At 39.3% G+C, this 19,672-nt stretch overlaps 1 protein-coding gene across 2 annotated transcripts in view; it reads left to right on the top strand.

Moving 5' to 3' along the window:
• LOC141338987 (uncharacterized) overlaps positions 1 to 19,666 on the top strand; it is a 37,100-nt gene extending 17,434 nt beyond the window's left edge. For both annotated transcript variants that reach the window (XM_073844600.1, XM_073844599.1), the window contains exons 17-36: positions 63 to 293; positions 384 to 577; positions 657 to 784; positions 2,227 to 2,396; positions 2,477 to 2,656; positions 2,726 to 2,860; positions 5,605 to 5,748; positions 5,815 to 6,053; positions 8,274 to 8,433; positions 8,508 to 8,675; positions 10,873 to 11,308; positions 11,400 to 11,566; positions 13,722 to 13,842; positions 13,913 to 14,076; positions 14,149 to 14,364; positions 14,440 to 14,664; positions 16,786 to 16,935; positions 17,142 to 17,342; positions 17,433 to 17,564; positions 19,357 to 19,666. In XM_073844600.1, the coding sequence (XP_073700701.1) occupies positions 63 to 293; positions 384 to 577; positions 657 to 784; positions 2,227 to 2,396; positions 2,477 to 2,656; positions 2,726 to 2,860; positions 5,605 to 5,748; positions 5,815 to 6,053; positions 8,274 to 8,433; positions 8,508 to 8,675; positions 10,873 to 11,308; positions 11,400 to 11,566; positions 13,722 to 13,842; positions 13,913 to 14,076; positions 14,149 to 14,364; positions 14,440 to 14,664; positions 16,786 to 16,935; positions 17,142 to 17,342; positions 17,433 to 17,564; positions 19,357 to 19,605 (3,810 nt within the window). In that variant the 3' untranslated portion in view covers positions 19,606 to 19,666. The remainder of the gene's footprint in view (positions 1 to 62; positions 294 to 383; positions 578 to 656; positions 785 to 2,226; positions 2,397 to 2,476; positions 2,657 to 2,725; positions 2,861 to 5,604; positions 5,749 to 5,814; positions 6,054 to 8,273; positions 8,434 to 8,507; positions 8,676 to 10,872; positions 11,309 to 11,399; positions 11,567 to 13,721; positions 13,843 to 13,912; positions 14,077 to 14,148; positions 14,365 to 14,439; positions 14,665 to 16,785; positions 16,936 to 17,141; positions 17,343 to 17,432; positions 17,565 to 19,356) is intronic.
• The last annotated feature ends 6 nt before the right edge of the window (positions 19,667 to 19,672 follow it).

Here is a 19,672-nt window from a genome sequence, read left to right as displayed (position 1 = left end):
CCTTTAACCGCTACGTTGAACATTAAACTAAACGTTGCTATTGGCGACTGCATGATTGACAGCTGGAGGAGGAGAAGAGTGTGTTGCTGTCTCAGAGAAGAGAAGCGGAGCAGGAGAAGCTGACCATCAGAGACGAGCTGGTGCGCTCAGAGCAGGAGCGACTGGAGCTGGACTCTGTCCGTCTCGCTCTCCACCAATCGCTGCAGGAGTCTGAGATGGCCAGGGCGGGGCTGGAGGCGGAGCTTCAGTCGCTGCAGGCAGACAGAGCCAAACTCCAGGACAGAATCACACAGGTGACTCTCTCTCTCTCTCTCTCTCTCTCTCTCTCTCTCTCTCCTCGTCTGTCTCTCATTTCTCATAAACCGCTTCTGTCAATCAAACAGCTGATTGGTGAGGTGAACGGTTTGGAGGCGGAGCTCGGTTCTCTCCGCGGTGAAGGAGACAGGCAGAGCGGCGCTCTGGAGGAGGCGGTGCGTGGGCGGGCGGAGCTAGTGCGAGAGAGGGCGGGGCTTCTGGTTCAGCTGACGGCGTCAGAGCGAGAGAACGCCGCCCTCACAGAGGAGCTCGCCGCCTTCAGGTGAGACGGAGAACCCATGTGTCCCGATACTGATGACTATTGTACGCTAGTGTGTTTTATTAACGGTGAACGTGCGCAGGACGGAGCGGGAGAATCTGGAGACCAGTCTGTTCGAGCTGCAGCAGCAGATAAATCAGATGGAGTCTCGACGCGAACAACTGGAGTCAGACAACCAGAACCTCAGACTGCGCTCTGACAGCATCACAGGTACAGCACAGACTACAGAAAGACCTGGAGCTTTCAAGCTAGAACCACTAAACTCAGGTCAGACCTTCAGATTGGTCTGAAGTTAGTTGCTCTATCTTTTCTAACTGATCCGACTTACGCTTTTCGTAAACCAGACTATCACAAACACCAAAAATCCCATAGACTTACATTGAGGGAATGTTCAAATGATCAACACTATTCAAACTCCAACTGACAAAATTCAAATTTAAAAATTTAAATCCCTTGAGACTCAATCAAGCTTCCCTTCTATCTACTATTTCTAACCCATTCAAACTCATTCAAACTCATCTATCTAAATCATACTAGCAATATGTTGATCATGCTAACGACATCCTAGCAACATGCTACTAACATGGTCATCATGCTAAAGTCCTGCTAGTAACTTGATGATCATGTTAGTAACATTTGAATCATCTTGGCAACATGCTAATCATGCTAACAACATGCTAGTAACCTGTTAATCAGGTTAGAAACAGGTTTTGTAACATGTTAGTAACTTGCTAATAATGTAAAAAACATGTTAGTAACATGTTAAACATGCTAGAATCATGCTAGTAACAGTATCATGCTAATCATACTAGAATCAACTATGTTAATCATGTTGAAAACATGTTAATAACAAGCTAGTGACATGCTTATCATGCTAGAAGCATGCTAGTAACATGCTAATAATGCTATAATTATGTTATTAACATCCTAGTAACTTGGTAATCATGTTAGAATCATGCTGACAACATAGTAATCATGTTAGAAACATTTTAATCATGCTGGCAACGTTCTAATATTGCTAACAACATGCTAGAAACACGTTAGCAACATGCTAGTAACTTGCTAATCATGTTAGAAAAATTTTAGTATCATGCTAATCATATTAGAAACATGTTATTCATGCTACAATCGTGTTTAATGTTTATGATGTTAGCAACATGCTACTAACATGCTAATCATGATAAAACATGTTAATCATGTTACAATTGTGCTAGTACCATGTTTATCATGTTAACAACATGCTAGTAACATGCTAATCATGCTATAATTATGTTATCAACATACTAGTAACTTGCAATCCTGCTAGAAACATGTTAATCATGTTAAAAATGTTAACAAGCTAACAACATGCTAATGCTAGAAACATGCTAATGCTAGAAACATGCTAGTAACATGCTAATACTAGAAACATGCTAGTAACATGCTAACAACATCCTTTAATCTTTAAAACTACTTTAAACTTTAATCTGTGTCAGACTGAAAACCGTCAAACTTTTAAAATCTTTAAAACTTGTAAAACTTTTTTCAAACGTTTTGGTCAGATCTCAAGTCAACTTTAATGTCTGTCTTGACAAACTTTTTTAATCTATTTTTATTTTAAAATAGCCTGATGGTGACATTTAGTTTGTGTGTGTGTGTGTGTTTGTGTTTAGCGGAGCTGAAGCGTCTGCGCGCCGAAAGAGAGACGGTTGTGTCTCAGATTGAGAAAGAGAAGGAGGCTCTGAGAGACGCGCTGACGGCCGCTCAACAGGAGGCTCAGAGATGTCTGCGCAGCGCTCTGTCTGACCACCAGGAGGAGCTGGAGAGACTCTCCAATCAGAAGGTCATCTGAACGCTCATGTATTCGTCATGTGACGCGTGTTTGAGACGCACACGTCACGTCATATCACGTGTGTCCCGCAGGAGGCGCTGCGCTGCAGTCTGGAGGCGGAGCGGGAGGCGGCTCTGAGGCGTGTTCATGAACAGCTGGAGGAGCAGACGGTCCGTCTGGAGAGAGAGAGCGAGGAGCTTCAGGAGGAGCTGCGGACACTACAGCGCGACAGAGACCAGAGTCTGCTACAGGCCGAGACGGACAAACAGCAGGTCAGACTCGCTCCAGTCGCTCACGTGTGTCTGTGTCGATCGTTACTGACCGTCTGATGCTGTCTGCAGGCGCTGTCCGTGAAGGAGGCGGAGAAGGCGGTTCTGTCGGAGAAGGTGAGCTCTCTACAGGCGGAGCTGAGCACTGCAGCGCTGGAGACGGACAGACTCAACCGAGAGACGGCGCTCCTCAGAGAACAAGAGCGGGTCAGTAGGAGCATACACTTTTTAACGCTCATTTGAACGACTTTATCATTTTATAACGTTATTAAAACCATAGCTGTGAATATTAGGATAAAAATAACTATAACTGTTACGGTAACTATAACGATAACCACAGCTGTGAATGTTACGATAACAATAACTATAACTGTTACGCTAACTATAACGATAACCATAGCTGTGAATGTTACGATAACAATAACTATAACTGTTACGCTAACTATAACGATAACCATAGCTGTGAATGTTACGATAACAATAACTATAACTGTTACGGTAACTCTAACGATAACCATAGCTGTGAATGTTACGATAAAAATAACTGTAACCGTTACGGTAACTATAACGATAACCATAGCTGTGAATGTTACGATAACAATAACTATAACAGTTACGGTAACTCTAACGATAACCATAGCTGTGAATGTTACGATAAAAATAACTGTAACCGTTACGGTAACTATAACGATAACCATAGCTGTGAATGTTACGATAACAATAACTATAACTGTTACGCTAACTATAACGATAACCATAGCTGTGAATGTTACGATAACAATAACTATAACTGTTACGCTAACTATAACGATAACCATAGCTGTGAATGTTACGATAACAATAACTATAACTGTTACGGTAACTCTAACGATAACCATAGCTGTGAATGTTACGATAAAAATAACTGTAACCGTTACGGTAACTATAACGATAACCATAGCTGTGAATGTTACGATAAAATAACTATAACTGTTACGGTAACTCTAACGATAACCATAGCTGTGAATGTTACGATAAAAATAACTGTAACCGTTACGGTAACTATAACGATAACCATAGCTGTGAATGTTACGATAAAAATAACTATAACTGTTACGGTAACTATAACGATAACCATAGCTGTGAATGTTACGATAAAAATAACTACAACTGTTACGGTAACTATATCGCTTTTTTTGCACTTCGGGCGTCCCTTTTTTGAGTTCTGGCTCTCAGACCTGTACCCTCTCTCTCTTCACTTCCTGTCTAAATACTGTCCTATCAAATAAAAAGCAAAAATGTCAAAAAGGTAAAGAGTCAGCTTCCTCTTTTCTCCACATTTCTGCTCCACTCATAGGCTACTGTTGCAGCTGTTGTTATAGCCCTCCGCTGCAACGCTGCCAGATTTTTTTGTAGTTAAAAAAGCGCCCTGGTCAGTTTTTCTGGTCATAAAAGACACCAAGTGTGAACACGGCCTTAGAATGTAAAAAAAACCCACAGCGATGATAAGCTAGTAAATATATTGTAGAGACCTACATTTTCTGTACAGCTGCATTGCAGTGATTTGCATCATGAGGAGCGCAATACAAATAAACTTGAATTGAATTGTATTTATAATAAAAGTTTTCGCTCTCTAATTGTCTGATGACTAGATGAGGAAACTTTGCAGATGTCGGCTTGAGAAAACCTCGTCTGAAAGTTTGAAATAACTTTGAAAAGCTTTAGGTTTTGGTGAAATTGAATTTAGGGACAGAGTGGGAACAAGCGCATGTTTCCAGCATAGTTAGCACGTTCTAGCATGATTTAGGATGCTTTAAACATGCTGCTAGCATGATTTAGCATAGCATGACTTAACGTGAGTTAGCATGATTTAAAATGTTGCTACTATGAGTAGCAATTAGGCATTATTAGCATGTTTTAAACATTATTCTAACATCATTAGCATATTTTAGCATGTTGTTAGGATGTTTTTAGTATCATTAGCATGATTTTAACATGCTAAGCATGTTTTAAGCATTATTAACATGATTTTAACATGATTAGCATGTTGCTAGCATGTTTTTAACATGACTAACAAGTTACTAACATGTTGCTAGCATGATTCTAGCATGATTAGCATGTTTCTAACATTACTAACAAGTTACTAGCATGTTGTTAACATTATTCTAACATGATTAGCATTTTTAGCATGTTGTTAGGATGTTTTTAACATGATTAGCTAGTTAGTAGCCTGTTGCTAGCATGTTTTGAGCATTATTAGCATGATTTTAACATGATTAGCTTGTTGTGTTGCTAGCATGATAAACATGTTTCTAGCATGATAATCAACTTATGTTAATAATTGCTAACATGATTCTAGCATGATTACGAAGTTACTTGGATGTTGTTAGCGTGATTAGCATGTTGCTAGCATGTTTCTAGCATGATCAGCATGTTGTAAGCATATTTCTAACATGTTTCTGGCATGTTGCTAATATGTTTCTAACATAATTAGCATGCTGCTAGCATTGTTCTAGCTTGATTAGCATGTTTTAACATGATTTAGCATGTTGTTAACATGAATGAAAAAATCCAGCTAAAACAGCAGATTTCCTTTTCAAAATCTGGTTAAAACCAGCTAAAACCAGCCTGGACTGGTTGTCTAGTCTCAGCAGATCTCCAGTTTGAAGAGCTAAAATGTGGCCAAAACCACTTTAAAACCAACCTGGATGACTAGCTTAGGCTGGTTTTAGCTGGTTTATTAAGTGGTTTACTTCAGTTGTTAAGGTTTACTAGAGCGCTAGTTAGCTTAAATACTCCATTAGGCTGATTGTATAATGAAAGTCTATGGGATTTTAGGTGGTTTTGATGGTCTGGTTTTCCGGATCAGAAAAGATAGAGCTACTAAGTTTGTCTGATAGTGATATTAATGATCTTGTAAAGCAGGTCCTGTTGGTGATGAGTGTGTTCTGATCCGAGGTTTGCATCTCTAGGCTGCGGTTGCGTCTCTAAACACAGAGCTGCAGGAGCTGCGCAGTCGTCTGCAGGAGGCCGCCGGGACACAGGGGCGTGAGCTGCGCAGACTGCAGGAGACCTGCTCAGAGCAGCAGACGCGAGCGGATACGGCTCTCTCTGAGGTGAGTGTGTGATGATCAGAGCGGGGTTTGATCAGTCAGTGTGTGACTGCGGCGTCTGTCCTGCAGCTGGAGGAGTGTCGCGCGCTGCTGGCGTCCAGCGAGGAGAGCCGTGACGCCGCCAGACGAGAGCTGCTGGAGATGGACAAACACCTGGGACAGATACGGGACGCGGGGGAGGGGCATAGGAGAGAGGGGGTGGAGCTGAGACACTCCCTCAGTGATGTCACTAAAGAGAGGGACGCTCTCAGCCAATCAAACCTGCAGCTGAGGGAGGCGCTGCGAGCGGCAGAGAGCGAGAGAATCAGGTGACGCACGCTTTACTAAATATCTATGACAGTCTGTGCAAGCTTCTTACTGCCGCAGGATAATGCTCAATTCTGAGGAAAAAAGTTAGAATTGTGAAATGTAAACTTAGAATTCTGAATCACAAGATATAAACTCACAACTCTGAGAAGTTCAAGATATAAACTCACAATTTGCCAAAAACATGACTGAACTGAAACAAAAAACATTGTGAGATGTAAATTCAGAAAGTCAAAATTACAAGACAAAAACTCAAAAAAAATGTCCAAATTGAAAAAAAAAGCTTTAATTTTCTCAATAGGAAAATTTTTTTAAAAGTCAAAATTATGAGATGAAAACTCGAGAAAAATCTAAATTGTGAGCTGAAAAGTTGAAAAAAGTCAGAATTTCAATATGAATATTTTTTAAAAGTCGAAATTAAATTTTTTAAAAGTCAAAATTCCAAGATGAAATTTAAAAAGAAAGAAGTCAGAATTACAAGATGAAAATTTTTTAAAATAAATTTTGAAAAAGTCAGAATTACAAGTTTTACAAAAAAAAAAAATTTCAAAGAAGTCCAAATTGTGAGCTGAAAACTCAAAAATTACGAGATTAAATTTTTAAAAAGTTTTAATTTCCCAAGACAAAATTTTTTGAAAGTCAGAATTCCAAAATTAAATAGAAAGACAAAAACTCAGTCAAAATTAAAATTTTAAAAAGTCTGAATTACGAGATGAAAAAAGTCAAAATTGTGACATGAAAACTTGAAAAAAGTCAGAATTACAAGATAAATATTTTTAAAAAGTCCTATTTTTAAAAAGAATTATGAGATCAAAATTTGAAAAAAGTCAAAATTGTGGGCTGAAAATAAAAAAGTGAGAATTATGAGATGAAAACTCGAAAACATTCATAATTGTAAAATGAAGACACAAAAAAGTTAGAATTACGAGATTATTATTATTTTTTTAAATTGGAATTACGAGATGAAAACTTGGAAAAAGTCAGAATTACAAGTTGAAAATGTAAAAAAAGTGAGAATCATGAGATGAAAACTCAAAATATTCAAAATTGTGAGTTGAAAAAACGAAAAAATTAGAATTACAAGTTTCAATTTTTAAAAAGTCAGAATTATAAGATGAAAACAGTAAAAACTTGTGAACAGTGAAAATTTGAATAAGAGAAGTATTAGATAAAAACTTCAAAACATTCAAAATTGTGAGATGAAAACAAAAAAAATCTGAATTATGAGATGAAAATTGAAGAAAAACTTGAAAAACGTCAGAAATACAAGATTTTTTTTTTAAAGTGACAATTATGAGATAAACTCAAAGACATTTAAAATTGTGAGATAAAGACACAAAAAAAGTCACAATTACAAGATGAAAATTGAAAAAGTCAAAATTGACTGAAAACTTAAAAAATAATAATAATTAAATCAGAATTACAAGATAAAATTAAAAAAACCTGAAAATTTTAAAAAGTCTGAATTACGAGATGAAAAAAGTCAAAATTGTGAATTGAAAACTCCAAAGTTGCGAGATTACAATTTTAAAAAGTTTTAATTTCCCAAGAGGAAATTTTTTAAAAAGGAAGAATTATGAGAAGGTTTTATGAGAAGAAATTTGAAAAGGTTGGAAATCCAAGATTACAATTGAAGAAAATCAAAATTAGGAAATGAAAACTTGAAAAAAGTCAAAATTGTGAGCTGAAAACAAAATTGCTATTATTACTTTATCTGAATTACGAGAAGAAAACTTGGAAAAAGTGAGAATTACAAAATTAAAATAAAAAAAAAGTGAGAATTATGAGATGAAAATTCAAAAACATTCAAAATGGTGAGATGAAAACACCAAAAAATCAGAATTATGAGATTAAATTAGTAAAATATTAGAATTACGAGATGAAAACAGTCAAAATTGTGAGCTGAAAACTTGAAAAAAAAAAAAAAAAAAACTTGAAAAGTCAATAATTGTGAGATAAAAACAAAAAAAAGTCAAAATTACAGGATGAAAACTAAAAAAAAAGTCAGGATTACACAACTTTGAAAAGTCAATTACGAGATAAAATCTCAGAAGTCAGAACTGCAGATGTGGCAAAAACAAGTGAGATGGAAACTTGGAATTCTGTAGAAAAAAGTCCAAATTGAAGGTGAAAACAACTATGCCATAACTCAGAGTGCGAATAGTGAGATGAAAACACATGGTATTGGTGCTGATGGAGGAGGTGTGCTGGTCTGTGTTCAGCGTGAAGCGCGTGTGTGAGGAGAAGGAGCAGAAGGCCTGTCTGCTGGAGGAGAGTCTGGCGTCTGCGCAGAAGGAGGTGTGTGATCTGCGCAGCTGTCTGCGTGAGGTGGAGAGGTCCAGGCTGGAGGCGCGCAGGGAGCTGCAGGAGCTGCGCAGACAGGTCAGACTGAAGAACTGTGAGCGCTGAGATGAAGATGAGGATGAAGAGCTGACTCTCTCTCTCTCTGTCATCAGGTGAAGGTTCTGGACGTGGAGCGCGAGCAGAAGGGGAAGCAGCTGGCAGAACTGCAGACGCGTCTGTCTCTGGAGGAGCAGAAAGAGGAGGAGAGAGCCAGAGAACTGATCTCACTCAAACAGAGACTCGCAGACAGCGAGACCAGCAGAAACTCTCTTCAGAAAGAGGTCAGATCGCCATCTCAGGCCTTCAGTGGAGGAAATAGAACCTGAGAAAACTGGATTCACAAAGCCTAGCCTGAACTTCTAAAGCAGCTGTAACAGCTTGAAGTGGAAAACTTTATATACATTAGAGGATTAGAATGGAGTTAGCATGTTTTTAACATTTTTATAGCATGTTACTAGCATGATTAGCAAGTTACTAGCCTGTTTATAGCATGATTAGCAAGTTGTTAGCATGTTGTTACCATGACCGACATGTTACTAGCATGATTAGCAAGTTACTAGCCTGTTTCTAGCATGATTAGCAAGTTGTTAGCATGTTGTTACCATGACTGACATGTTACTAGCATGATTAGCAAGTTACTAGCCTGTTTCTAGCATGATTAGCAAGTTGTTAGCATGTTGTTACCATGACTGACATGTTACTAGCATGATTAGCAAGTTGCTAGCCTGTTTCTAGCATGATTAGCAAGTTGTTAGCATGTTGTTACCATGACTGACATGTTACTAGCATGATTAGCAAGTTGCTAGCCTGTTTCTAGCATGATTAGCAAGTTGTTAGCATGTTGTTACCATGACTGACATGTTACTAGCATGATTAACAAGTTACTAGCCTGTTTCTAGCATGATTAGCAAGTTGTTAGCATGTTGTTACCATGACTGACATGTTACTAGCATGATTAGCAAGTTGCTAGCCTGTTTCTAGCATGATTAGCAAGTTGTTAGCATGTTGTTACCATGACTGACATGTTACTAGCATGATTAGCAAGTTACTAGCCTGTTTCTAGCATGATTAGCAAGTTGTTAGCATGTTGTTACCATGACTGACATGTTACTAGCATGATTAGCAAGTTGCTAGCCTGTTTCTAGCATGATTAGCAAGTTGTTAGCATGTTGTTACCATGACTGACATGTTACTAGCATGATTAGCAAGTCGCTAACATGTTTATAGCATGATTAGCAAGTTACTAGCCTGTTTCTAGCATGATTAGCAAGTTGTTAGCATGTTGTTACCATGACTGACATGTTACTAGCATGATTAGCAAGTCGCTAACATGTTTATAGCATGATTAGCAAGTTACTAGCCTGTTTATAGCATGATTTGCAAGTTGTTAACATGTTACCATGACTGACATGTTACTAGCATGATTAGCAAGTTGCTAGCATGTTTCTAGAATGACTAGCAAGTTGTTAGCATGATTAGTATGTTTCTAGCATTATTAGTAATGTATTTAACATGATTAGTAGGTTTTTAGCATTTTTCTAGCATAACTAGCAAGTTGCTAGTTTTTTAGCATGATTAGCAAGTTGCCAGCCTGTTTTTAGCATAATTAGCTAATTGATAGCATGATTCTAGCATGATTGACAAGTTTCTAGCATGATTAGCAAGTTGTTAGCACATTGTTAACATGTTTCTAGCAAGTTTTTTTTTACATTTTTCTAGCATGATTAGCAAGTTGCTAGCCTGTTTTTATCATGATTAGCAAAGTGGTTAGCATGTTTCTAGCATGATTACCAAGTTGCTAGTATGATTAACCAGCCACTAGCATGTTGCTAGCACGATTAACATGTTTCAAGCATGACTAGCATGTTGTTAACAGGATTAAGAAGTTGCTAGCATGTTTTTAGCATGATTGGCAAGTTGCTAGCATTATTGGCAAGTTTCTAGCATGATTAGTAAGTTTTTTAACATTTTTCTAGCTTGATTAGCAAGTTTTACAAGTTGCTAGCAGGATTAACAAGTTGCTAGCATGTTGCTAACAGTATTAACAAGTTGCTAGCATGTTGCTAACAGGATTAACAAGTTGTTAGCAAGTTGCTGGCATGTTTCTAGAAATGACCAGCATGTTGCTAGCATGATTATCAAGTTACTAGCATGATTGTAGTTGCTAGGCTAGATAGTTAAATAGATGATAAATAATAGAATGGCAGTTTGAATGGATTAGAAATAGTTGATAGAAGGGAAGCTTGATTGAGTGTCAAGGGATTCTGGGAGTTTAAGTTTGAATTTTGACAGTTGGAGTTTGAATTTTGACAGTTGGAGTTTGAATTTTGACAGTTGGAGTTTGAATTTTGACAGTTGGAGTTTGAATAGTGTTGATCATTTGAACAGGATTTGAATGATATTTAATCTTCAGTTTTCTGAAAACTATAAGTGGTTTCTCAATCATGACTCTACTGTGATCTGTCGGTGTGTGTGCAGGTGAGTTGTCTGCAGCGGCGTGTGAGTGAGAGCGAGGCGAGTTGGCGCAGTCGTGAGCGTGAGTTGGCGTCTCAGCTGCAGGAGGCTCGCGGCTGTGAGAAGAAGCTGCAGGACGAGTCTCGTAATGTGTCGGTGCGCGCTCAGGCGGCGTGCGAGGCGTCTGCTCAGATGCAGTTGGAGCTGAGCGAGGCTCAGGGTCGTCTGACGGCGACGGAGGCGGAGTTGTCTCGTGCGGAGGCGTCCCGCAGGGATCTGGAGTTCCGGCTCTGCAGTCTTCAGTCGGCCCTCACGCGGACGCTGGGCATTGGGGCCAGTGGGAGGAGCAGCAGCAGGGGGCGGAGCCCGGCAGGCTCCTCCCCTTCCTCTCTGACCTCAGGGATGATGTCCCGCCACCGGAGCGTGTCTCCGCTGCACTGCTCGCTGTCGCCATCTAAAGGTCAGATTCGGTTTGACGGGAAATCTGTGGAATACAGATGTGTTTTTGGTCTGGAGAGGAAGGTCTGCTTCAGTTTTCTGTTTTCTGTTAGATGTGGCAGGTAACGTCACTCCTGATAACACCATCGTGTTGCGGCCGTTGTCTCCAGAGAGGACAGACGCCCCGCTGCCCGTCGCCCCGCCGGAGCTGGACCCCGAAACCCTGCGCAGCGGCCTCAGAGACTTCCTGCAGGAGCTGCGCGAGGCTCAGAGAGACAGAGTAATGCTACACTAACTATAACTATAACCATAACTACTATGACGACTGCAACGATAACCACAACAATAGTTATAAAGATAACTGTAATTCAATTACCATAACTATAACAATAATTATGACAAATATAACAGTAATGACAACTGCTACAATAACTATAACATTTAGATATTATTATAACTATAACGATAATTGGAATGACAACTATAATATTTATAACTAAATCAATTATTATAAAGATAACTATAATAATAACTATAGTTATTTTTATGACAACTATGTTGATATCAATAAAAACAACAATAACTGTAACTATTATCATAAATATAACGATAACTATTACGATGACTACAAAGATAATTATAATGAGGACTGGGGAAATATTACAACAACTATATAACTACTAACAATAGTTATAAAGGTCGGACAATCATGATTATAAAGATAACTATTTCGATAGCTATAGTGATTGTCAAATATAACAGTGATATCATGATATAATCAACGATAACTATTACGATGACTATAATGATAACAGTAACTATGATGGTAGCGTTAACTAAAACTATTACAGTAACTATAACGATAACCATAGCTATAAATAATATGATAAAAATAACTATAACTGTTACAGTAACTATAATGATAACTGCAACTAATGATAAATACTTTACGATAACAGTAACAATGATGATAACGTTAACTATAACTGTTACGGTAACTATAACAATAACCATAGCTATAAATATTATGATAAAAATAACTATAACTTTTTTGGTAACTATAACGATAACCATAGCTATAAATATTATGATAAAAATAACTATAACTGTTACGGTAACTATAACGATAATCAATGCTATAAATATTATGATAAAAAATAACTAACTATTACGGTAACTATAACGGTAATCAATGCTATAAATATTATGATAAAAAAATAACTATAACTGTTACGGTAACTATAACGATAATCAATGCTATAAATATTATGATAAAAATAACTATAACTGTTACGGTAACTATAACGATAATCAATGCTATAAATATTATGATAAAAAATAACTAACTGTTACGGTAACTATAACGGTAATCAATGCTATAAATATTATGATAAAAAAATAACTATAACTGTTACGGTAACTATAACAATAACAATAGCTATAAATATTATGATAAAAATAACTATAACTATTACGGTAACTATAACGATAAGCAATGCTATAAATATTATGATAAAAAATAACTATAACTATTACGGTAACTATAACAATAACCATAGCTATAAATATTATGATAAAAATAACTATAACTATTACGGTAACTATAACGATAACCATAGCTATGAATGTTATGATAAAAATAACTATAACTGTTACGGTAACTATAACGATAATCAATGCTATAAATATTATGATAAAAATAACTATAACTGTTACGGTAACTATAACGATAATCAATGCTATAAATATTATGATAAAAATAACTATAACTATTACGGTAACTATAACGATAATCAATGCTATAAATATTATGATAAAAATAACTATAACTGTTACGGTAACTATAACGATAATCAATGCTATAAATATTATGATAAAAATAACTATAACTGTTACGGTAACTATAACGATAATCAATGCTATAAATATTATGATAAAAAATAACTATAACTATTACGGTAACCATAACGATAACCATAGCTATAATAATAACTGTAACTAATGATAAATACTTTACGATAACAGTAACTATGATGATAACGATAACTGTAACTATTACTGTAACCATAACAATAACCATAACTATTATGATTACTCTAACGATAACTGTATCAGCAGACGGTAACGTTCTGTTGATTATTAACACGCTACAGTTTTGTTGTCTACCCCTTTAAAAGCACAAGCTGTTTAAAACAGGATGGATTCTGATTGGTTTTTCATGTTTTTATTGTTCATCAACTGGAAAACAACACTGAAAGTGATTCCAGCAATATCGTTCCTCTGTGTCGTTGTGGAAGCTCCGCCCACCATCAAACCTGATTGGTCCAAAATGTGCTCTACTAAATATTAAACATCAGATATATTCAGATTGGCTGTGATAGCGTGTGTGAACATGCAGTCATGATAAAGTGATCACGTGATGTAAACGTGTGCAGGATGAAGCGCGGGGTCAGCTGGGGTCAGTGCAGAGGGAACTGGAGGAAGTGGCGGGAGAGAGAGACTCCGCCCACCAGCGCCTCATTCAGCTGCACCACACGCTGCAGGAGTGTCAAGATGGTAACACACGTCTATCCTCCACAGATCGGGCTGGTTTCTGGAGACAGGTGTTGATTGTGTGTTTGTGCAGATAAGCGTACGGTGGACGAGAAACTGTCCTCGACTCAAGCTGTGCTGCAGCAGCAGGAGGAGTCCCTGCGGAGAGCGGAGCGAGAGAGACGAGCGCTGAACGAGCGAATCAAAGAGCTGGAGAGACTGTCGCTGAACACCGAGACCGAGCGCAAGCGTGTGGAGGTGCGTCTCATTACATCTAAACTAATGTCATCTGGAGAAGGCTAGCGCTAACGCAGAGGTCGCCCCCTACAGGAGCAGTGCAGTAAGCTGCGCGGCAGCGAGGCGCGTTTGGAGGCGGAGCGTCGGCGGCTGCGGGAGGCTCTGGAGGCGGCCGAGGGGCGTGGCACACGGGTGGAGCTGGGGAGGCGGAGTCTAGAGGGCGAGCTGCAGAGACTGAGACTGAGTCTGGCCGAGAGAGAGATGGAGATCCAGACCGCGCACGACCGCCACGACAGTGCTATCAAACAGGTCCTGGACACAACCTGACTCCTCCCCCACAGGACGACCGCTGCTCATTGATTAACGCCGTGTGGTGTGTTTCAGGTGACGGAGGGTGAAGCTCGTGTGGCGTCTCTTCAGCGTGAGGTGGAGCGGCTGACGGCGCTGTTGTCTAAAGCTCAGGACGGAGAGAGCGCTCAGAAAGAACGAGCACTCGCTCTCTCCCAGAGCCTGCAGGAAGCCACCGCCGCTCACAGCGCCACCCAGGGACGCCTCGCCACACTGCAGAAAACACTGGCACACACTGAGAGCGAACGCAGACAGCTGCAGGTGAGGACCACGAGATCGATGAGCTATTATGAAAACATGTAACGAAATTTTGTCAAGATAAATTTTAAGTTGGCTTGAGAAAGCCGGACCAGAACGTCTGAAAAAGTTTGAAAAGGTTTATAAGTCTTAAAGTTTTAAGGTTGATTGTTTCAGTCTGAAATAGCTTAAATTTAAAGTTTGAATGTTTTGAAGGTAATACAATCTGTCAAAGATAGATAGACAGATAGATAGCATGTTGTTAGCATGTTACTAGCATTAGCAAGGTACTAGCATGTTTTTAGCATGATTAGCCAGTTACTAGCATGTTGCTAGCATGATAAGCAAGTCACTAGCATGTTGTTAGTCTGCTTCTAGCATTACTAGCATGTACCTAGCATGATTAGCCAGTTGCTAGTATGTTTTCATCATGATTAGCAAGTTGCTAGCGTGTTTTTAACATGTTTTTATCTTGATTAGCATGTTGCTAGCATGTTTTTAACATGTTTTTATCATAAGCAAGCTGCTAGCATGTTTTAAACATGTTCCTAGCATGATTAGCAAGTTACTAGCATGTTGTTAATCTGCTTCTAGCATTATTAACATGTACCTTGCATGATTAGCCAGTTGCTAGCATGTTTTTATCATGATTAGCAAGTTGCTAGCATGTTTTAACATGTTTTTATCATGATTAGCAAGCTGCTAGCATGTTTTAAACATGTTCCTAGCATGATTAGCAAATTGTTAGCATGTCTGTAGCATGCTTAAGTTACAAGTTTGTTGCTAGTCTGCTTCTAGCATGATTAGTATGTTACTAGCATGTAACATGATAAGCAAGTCACTAGCATGTTGTTAGTCTGCTTCTAGCATTACTAGCATGTACCTAGCATGATTAGCCAGTTGCTAGTATGTTTTCATCATGATTAGCAAGTTGCTAGCATGTTTTAACATGTTTTCATCATGATTAGCAAGCTGCTAGCATGTTTTAAACATGTTCCTAGCATGATTAGCAAATTGTTAGCATGTCTGTAGCATGCTTAAGTTACAAGTTTGTTGCTAGTCTGCTTCTAGCATGATTAGTATGTTACTAGCATGTAACATGATAAGCAAGTCACTAGCATGTTGTTAGTCTGCTTCTAGCATTACTAGCATGTACCTAGCATGATTAGCCAGTTGCTAGTATGTTTTCATCATGATTAGCAAGTTGCTAGCATGTTTTAACATGTTTTCATCATGATTAGCAAGTTGCTAGCATGTTTTAACATGTTTTTATCTTGATTAGCAAGTTGCTAGCATGTTTTAAACATGTTCCTATCATGATTAGCAAATTGTTAGCATGTCTGTAGCATGCTTAAGTTACAAGTATGTTGCTAGTCTGCTTCTAGCATGATTAGTATGTTACTAGCATGTAACATGATTAGCAAGTCGCTAGCATGTTTTAACATGATTAGCAAGTTAGCATGTTTCTAACATGTTTCTAGCATGTTTAGTAAGTCGCTAGCATGTTTTAACATGACTAGCAAGTTAGCATGTTTCTATCATGATGACTAACTATTACGATAATTATAATGATAATTCTGTCAAATATAACAATCGTGATAACTATACCAATAATTATAACTATATTGATGCCAATAAAAACAACAATGACTATAATAACTGTAATTATTACAATAAAGGTCTGAATTTTTTGTGCGTTTTTTAGTTTTTTTTCATATTTCATGCTTTTCTATCAAAATGTTATAATCATGTTAGCCACATGCTAATCTTGTTAGACACATGCTAACAACTTGCTAATCATGGTAGAAACATGCTAGCAATTTGCTAATAATGTTAGCTAGCTATCTATCAAACCATTAAGCTTTTAAAACTACTTTTAACTTACCCTACTTAAAACTTTTAAAACTTGGAAATCTTTTTAAACATTTTAAACTTCTTTAACTTTTTTAAACCGTTGAACCTTTTTCAAACTTTCTGGTCCAGCTTTCTCAATCCAACTTCAAAGTTTGTCTTGACAAACTTTTTTTACCTAGTAAATATAAATATTACAACAACTATAATAACTATTACAAAAACTACAAATGTTGTGATAAGAGTTGATCAGAACTGTTTAGCGTGATGTTGTTCCTCTGCTGTGTGGTTCAGGAGCGTGTGGACGGACTCAGAGCGTCAGGGTCGGACGGGAAGCGTACCATTGCGGCGCTAACAGAGCGTGTGCAGATACTGCAGTCAGAACTGACCCAGAGTCAGCTGCGCAGATCTGAGCTGGAGACGGAGCTGCACAACACACAGGAGGTCATTCATGTCAGCTTGACTCAATTTAGCTTTAAATCATGAGATTGCAGTGAGAATGAGAAGTGGTCTGAGACCAAATCTTACACCAGACTAAAGAGATCTGACTTCACTTTCAGTAGCAGTGATAGTGTGAATGCAGCAAGAACTGAGTTCTCCTTCACGTTTTGAAGTGGTCTGAGATTGATTCTTTCTCTGATCTCATGCAGGCTCTGCGGCAGAAGACAGACAGTCTGACCGAAGCCCAGCGTGGTCTACAGTCTGCGCAGACAGACAGAGCGTCTGCAGAGGAGCGTCTGCGCAGCCTCCAGAGAGCCGTGGCCTTACTGGAGACCGAGAAGAGAGATGCAGAGCGACAGGCCGTCCGGCTGGAGAAAGACAAGTCCGCACTGAGAAACACACTGGATAAGGTGAGATGAGACACCTGTCTGTCTGTCTGTCTGTCTGTCTGTCTGCGCACCGCATTTAAATGCAGGACTGAATCTGTTTGGACTCGTCAGGTGGAGCGTCAGAAGCTGAAGACGGAGGAGAGCAGCATGCGTCTGTGTGCAGAGAAGGGTCGTCTGGATCGCTCGCTCAACACCGTCGAACAGGAGCTGCAGGACGCGCAGAGACAGATCGTGCTGCTGCAGGTACACCATTATCAGCGCCTTCACATGCTAACGCTAATCATCAGCTGGATTAATAGTGCAGTCCTATAATGTGTGATGTTTTCCATCGCTGTGCTTGTAAGGAAGAGTTGTCCGGCGTCAAACAGAAGATTGCATTGTGTCTGGTGAGTAAAGGCCTGTTCATAACAAGAACGATAACTGTACCGATAACTGTTAGCGATCACACCAATGGACGATAACTATACCGATAACTGTTAGCGATCACACCAATGGACGATAACTAACGATAACTGTTAGCGATCACACCAATGGACGATAACTGTACCGATAACTGTTAGCGATCACACCAATGGACGATAACTAACGATAACTGTTAGCGATCACACCAATGGACGATGACTGTACCGATAACTGTTAGCGATCACACCAATGGACGATAACTATACCGATAACTGTTAGCGATCACACCAATGGACGATAACTAACGATAACTGTTAGCGATCACACCAATGGACGATGACTGTACCGATAACTGTTAGCGATCACACCAATGGACGATGACTGTACCGATAACTGTTAGCGATCACACCAATGGACGATGACTGTACCGATAACTGTTAGCGATCACACCAATAGATGATAACTATACCGATAACTGTTAGCGATCACACCAATGGACAATAACTATAACGATAACTGTTAGCGATCACACCAATAGATGATAACTATACCGATAACTGTTACCGATCACACCAATGGACAATAACTATACCGATAACTGTTACCGATCACACCAATGGACAATAACTGTAACGATAACTGTTACCGATCACACCAATGGACAATAACTGTAACGATAACTGTTACCGATCACACCAATGGACAATAACTGTAACGATAACGGTTACTGATCACACCAATGGACAATAACTATACCGATAACTGTTAGTGATCACACCAATGGACGATAACTCTACCGATAACTGTTAGCGATCACACCAATGGACAATAACTATAACGATAAATATTATACTGACCGCACCAATGGATGATAACTGTAACGATAACTGTTACTGATCACACCAATGGACAATAACTATACCGATAACTGTTACCGATCACACCAATGGACGATAACTATACCAATGGACGATAACTATACCGATAACTGTTAGCGATCACACCAATGGACGATAACTATACCGATAACTGTTAGCGATCACACCAATGGACGATAACTGTAACGATAACTGTTAGCGATCACACCAATGGACGATAACTATACCGATAACTGTTAGCGATCACAACAATAGACGATAACTGTTAGCGATCACACCAATGGATGATGACTGTACCGATAACTGTTAGCGATCACACCAATGGACGATAACTATACCGATAACTGTTAGCGATCACACCAATGGACGATAACTATACCGATAACTGTTAGCGATCACACCAATGGACGATAACTATACCGATAACTGTAACCGATCACACCAATGGACGATAACTATACCGATAACTGTAACCGATCACACCAATGGACGATAACTATAACGATAACTGTTACCGATCATCTTTACTGATGCGGTGTGGACTTATAAAGTCTTTCTCATTGCTGTTATCGTTCTTGTGAACGGGCCTCAAGAACAGGAGGTGTTTGTGTTTAATGTAGTGCACTAGAGCGGCAGCATCAGGAACACTGGGCGTGGTGTCGGGGTTGCTATGGTTTGTGCTGTTGCTATGGTTACAGTGGGTTGTCTCAGTGTTAGTTCAGTGGTTGAACAGCAGCGGTGTGTTTGTGTTTCAGGCTCAGCTGGCGGAACTGGAGCAGAGTCACAGCGTCAGCGAGCAGGCGGCCCGTCTGCGTGAGGACGCCCAGCGGGAGGCGGAGAGACTGCGCGTCAGTCAGAGAGAGGCGGAGCGGACGCTGGCGGCCCGAGAGAGAGCGCACCGGCAGCGCATCAAGGGTCTGGAGGAGCAGGTGTCCACGCTCAAGGAGCAGCTCCAGCAGGAGATCCGCCGCAGAACGCCCTCGCTGCTGTCCGCTGTCAGCTGATCCAGACACCACTGCTCTCAGTGCCTCCTCATTTACAGTGTTTGTGGTAAATCTGTTTCTGGATGTT

Source organism: Garra rufa, chromosome 7, assembly GCF_049309525.1.
Source record: "Garra rufa chromosome 7, GarRuf1.0, whole genome shotgun sequence".
Classification (NCBI taxonomy): domain Eukaryota; kingdom Metazoa; phylum Chordata; class Actinopteri; order Cypriniformes; family Cyprinidae; genus Garra; species Garra rufa.
Note: the sequence above shows the minus strand (reverse complement) of the source record. Positions and strands in the feature narration are given on the sequence as shown.